Source organism: Galleria mellonella, unplaced genomic scaffold (assembly GCF_026898425.1).
Source record: "Galleria mellonella isolate WM207_F2 unplaced genomic scaffold, CSIRO_AGI_GalMel_v1 utg15948, whole genome shotgun sequence".
Lineage (NCBI taxonomy): Eukaryota > Metazoa > Arthropoda > Insecta > Lepidoptera > Pyralidae > Galleria > Galleria mellonella.
The window spans coordinates 1-4,848 of record NW_026442005.1 but is presented as its reverse complement, the minus strand read 5'-3'; the positions used below and the strand labels follow the sequence as shown (position 1 = coordinate 4,848).

Sequence of the window (4,848 nt, the reverse complement as noted above, 5' to 3'; positions counted from 1 at the left end):
TGTTGTAAATAAATACAAATGTTTTTTTACAAATATTCCCACCTCATAGATATACATTGAGGTAAGTGTCAAATGTCTTTTTTTTTTGTCAAGTGTCAAAAAAAAAGTGTATAAAAAATCGATGAATTTTTCTAAGTATCCAGATCTGATCCTTAAAATTAACTTTATATTTTTTTTTTATAACACAATGACAAACAAGCTAACAGTCCACCTGATGGAATGTGGTAACCGTCGCCTATAGACATGAAAAGCACCATGAACATTACAGAATACACTGGGCATAACCTTAGTACACCTCATGCGTTGTCATTCTTGAGAATTATGATGTTATGCCTATATACTCTGTATAATTTCACTGCTATATCCCAGCACTCAAACCGAAACACAGTCATGCAAGTACAACTATTTCACGGCAGAAATACAGGAGGGACAGAAGTAGCCATGCAGACGACTTTTGTCCAAAGTCTCCCTCTAGTAGTACTTCTATTTAATTCGGCAATGATAAATCAGAATACCAGAAGAGACTTACAAAATATTATTTTATCCCAAATATCTATTATTTTTGAACGCTCATTATAATATTCTTTAAATTAGATTAAGAAATTGATTTTTTTTTCTCAAATTTAGGCAACACTTCCGAGTAGCATGAATAATGTTATATTGGTTACCATATGAACTTGTCGTTTTTGCCAGCTATTTAATTTTTTTTATTATTATTTATTATTTTAGCCGTTAACAGACATAAGCATTCCCCATAAGGGGACTTTTGCCAGTAGTTGGCAAGCTTGGCAGGCGTGTTGGCAACCACAGTTAGGCTTTTAAAGATGTTTTAAGAAAGGCGCTGCTGGTTATCCCTCGCCCTCCTTTAGTTGCTTCTTACGACACCCACGGGAAAGGAAGGGGTGGCCCATTCTATGCCGGAGCACACGCGGCAAAACTAGTTCATGTGAAAAGCAAACAGAAATTATGGAAATTAAAATAATAAAAAAGCTGACGACCTGTAAACGTAACCAATTCCATAGATACACAATTTTCTTCGCCCAAAATAGATTACATCATTATTTAAATGTAGTGAGATGTGTGATCCCGGCATAGAATATACCACCCCTTCCTTTCCTATGGGTGTCGTAAGAGGCGACTGAGGGAATTTAATGGTCGAAGAATAGGCAGCAGCGTCTCTGTTAAAACTTCAATAAAGCTTAACCGCGGTTGCCAACCAGCCTGGCAAGCATAGCAACTCTTAGCATAAACTCCTTTATGGGTGCGATCTGAGTTCGGCAGTGGACAGTTAATAATAATAGTAATAAAGCAAAAAACGAAAATAAAAATACATTAAGTGGAATACTAATGATGTAATTTGGTGAATTATTGTTGATAAATATGGCAGGCGTTATGAATAAGGTACAATAATCCTTCTACTATAAAATATTATTACCAGATTACAATTGCTTACGATAGTACAGACAAAGTAACTATATCATTTGAGAATAAAGCATTTGAAAATAACTTAGAAAGATAGTCCACAACTTCTTGTTTTTTAAATTTTTTATGCAACTTAAAATGGCAAACAAGCTGACGTCCATCTGATGGAAAAGCGGTAACCGTCCCCTATAGACATGATTGGACTAATACAATGTATATAAAATAAATATGACATGTTAATCCCTATTTTTCCATTGAATTTACAGTACACTCTTACAATATAATATACTGTACTTCTTCGTACTAGACGACGTACTCCAAAATGATACCACTTTTATAGTTCCACTAGTGTCTTTTATATTTATTTACATAACAAAATTATGGTTACAAAAAAAAACACAAAGAGATACAAGAATGGTATGCAAAAATTCAAATCATTCTTTTTCTTTTTTTAAATATACTATATGGCTTCTTTCCAGCCATGACCACGTACTGAACACCTTCCATGAAATCGTAGACTTATTATTTGAATATAGGTACAACATTTTCAATTTATATAGGTAAATTTATTTATATATGGATGTGATTTGGAACAAAATCTTACGGCTGATTTAACCTCAAATGTCATATGTCTTTACATAAATTTGTTTTTTAAAAATCTTGCTACTCAGTGAAGAAGTTTTATTTTTTAATATAAAATCCGTACATTAAAATAAGCAGTTTTTATAAGTAGTTTATATAGTATTATAGTTAATTTATATATATACATATAGATGCTTTACGAGTACTATTATTGTAAACAATCTATGTTACAAATGTAATGCAATTTTTTTTTTTTATTAAATTCATTGAGCACAACTGCCTAAAGGTAAATAAATTTAATTGAAATAAAATGAATCATGGTATATTATATATAACGTAGTATTTCATTAAAATATATTTATAAACAAATGAAAATGATTACAATTAATAAAAAATAAAAACAGAGCTATTCGTTCCTCGAAGTTAATCTTAGCCTAAATAATTACTACATGCTATTTACACATTATGTACATATATCTTATTATGTAGTTTTTAAATAAATAATATATTAGTACCTAGTCCAATTCTGGTTGCAAAATTCCAACTGGCTTTAAAATATTAATATGGATTTTCACTTTGCATAGTACGCTGTGAATATCGCCGCCTATATTTAGTTGTAAATTTGATCTTATTATACCACATATTTCTAGTATCATTATTACCACATACAATAAATAGAAACAGGAGGAATCCTTGAGTTGTCACGGTGACAGTAAAAACATATGCACAAATCACTTTGTACGCGAACAGTCCAAATATCCACGGCAAACCGAACAAAAACATAAGAACGAGCCCGATTCTAGCACATCTTATTGCTTCCTGCATACTATCCATCTTTTGTTTTCCCAAATTTCTATTACGCATACTCCAAGTTACATGCCCAATTGTATATATAAATACAAGGAAATTAACCACCAATATAATTGCAATGGGCGCGTAAACTGACAACCACAAAGCAAGTCCCGAAGGATAGCAGAAACTGCCACTAGGAGCCATCTCTTCGAAACGTCTCACGTAAGACTTTGGAGAAATTAGAAGGAGTATAGCAATAACGACTGCGGGGGCTGCCCAAGAAAAACCTGATGTTATTAGTAATTTATTGGGTATACTACTAAAATTTGCAATGGTGTATTGAACTGCAACCATGTCGAAATAAGCAATTATGGCAACCACCAACATCCAACAGAACGATGCCAACAGGGAGTAATGCAAAACAACTCCAGTGACCAAACATGAAAAGCTGTATTGATCGTATTTAACAAACGCCACTAATAAAAAACAAAGCGAAAGAATCAATAATGCAACACATAACTGAAGCCACATACGATTGCGAAATACTGAACGCCAGGTATTAAACAAGAAAGCAGTGGTCGCAATCAAGGTGACACCAAAGATTGATAAGCCACAACCAATTATAGATAATAATTCTAATATTCTTTCGTCAGACTCCGAGAACCTGGGTCGTGGTATTAATATTTCAGCAAAATGGGTGAGATGGTCGCATAGACATGTATCCAGAAGGAATGAACTAGTTGAGGAGACAAAGATGCATCCTTCTTGCGACCAATACCCGTTACCATCAGGCTGTAACTGCAAATAACCACAGGAACGTTTCGTTTCCCTTTCCGGTTCTTCCATTGGCCTAAAATGTAGTTTCACTACCTGTAAAATTAAAATCTTCTTTTAATATTTTTAATTTTCCTTTTTTTTCATTTTAACATAAATGTGATCATCCGAAAATTATATGTTACGCACGAAAATATTTATTCTTATGACTGAAATCAGTAATTAATGTTTTGTGAGACTTTATTTTCACTGTTAAAAGTACAATAATATCATCCACTGCTAAACATAGACACACGCACACGCACGCACGCACGCCCGCTCGCACGCATGCACGCACACACACACACACACAATACAAACATAAACATGTATAAATATTAATATGACATACTATGTACGGTGCTATATTATGAATTGTAACTTAATTATTGGTTAATGTTATTAATTTTAAGGCTTAATGTTAGCTAAATATGAAACTGTTTATGTACTGTATAAGAACTTTGTCATTACCTATTCAAAGCAAATAAAGTATTTCTATTCCCTTCTATCAAAACATTAAAAGTAGTATAATGGTGTATGAAAAAAATTACCTCATTGTCGAATTGTGTCAAGTTAACAACATTGATGCTGATCACCCGGCTGTTGATGACGTTTGCACCTTTATAATGGAAGGCGCGGTTAGTGAGGAACACCACAAAACTGATACGTCTAGGAGAATCCAGCACAGACCTTGGTAGATCCACAACGGCTTCAGTCCGTTTAGCAAGTAAATGCGATATGTTGACATCCACTGTGATGACACAATATTGTTAGTCAAATCTAACAGTCCTTGACAATGTAATCCTAAATCATCTTCATCATTTCAGCATTATAGATAGATAGATACCCTTTACTCTTTCGACCATAAGATTACAATAGTGAACTTATTATAAATACAAACAATTACAGAAATGAAGTCACACTGAGAAAACAATGGGCGACCTTATCGCTAGCATCCCCCTTGGAGGTTTTGCCAGTAGTTGCCATGCTTGGCAGGCGGATTGGCAACCGCAGTCAAGCTTTAGAGATGTTTTAAGAGTGACGTTGCTGCCCATCCTCTGCTCATCTTTAGTCTATTCTTACCACACCCACAGGATAGGAAGGGGTGGCCTATTCTATGCCGGGACCACACGGTCATCCACAACCTTTAGATGGAGAAGAGAAATTATAAACAGTTTGTCTGGAAGCACGAAAGTGTTCTTTTTTTTAATACATGTATACACTATTTCCATGCAGACC

General features: G+C 34.0%; 1 protein-coding gene across 1 annotated transcript; it reads right to left on the bottom strand.

Annotated features, from left to right (window-relative positions):
- Positions 1-1,337: 1,337 nt before the first annotated feature.
- Positions 1,338-4,360, bottom strand: LOC128200166 (adhesion G-protein coupled receptor G2-like; the record flags this gene model as incomplete). Its single annotated transcript, XM_052892619.1, has 2 exons — positions 1,338-3,666; positions 4,161-4,360. Coding segments are annotated over 2 exons (1,304 nt in total), but the record flags the coding sequence as incomplete, so codon positions are not given.
- Between the last annotated feature and the right edge of the window lie 488 nt (positions 4,361-4,848).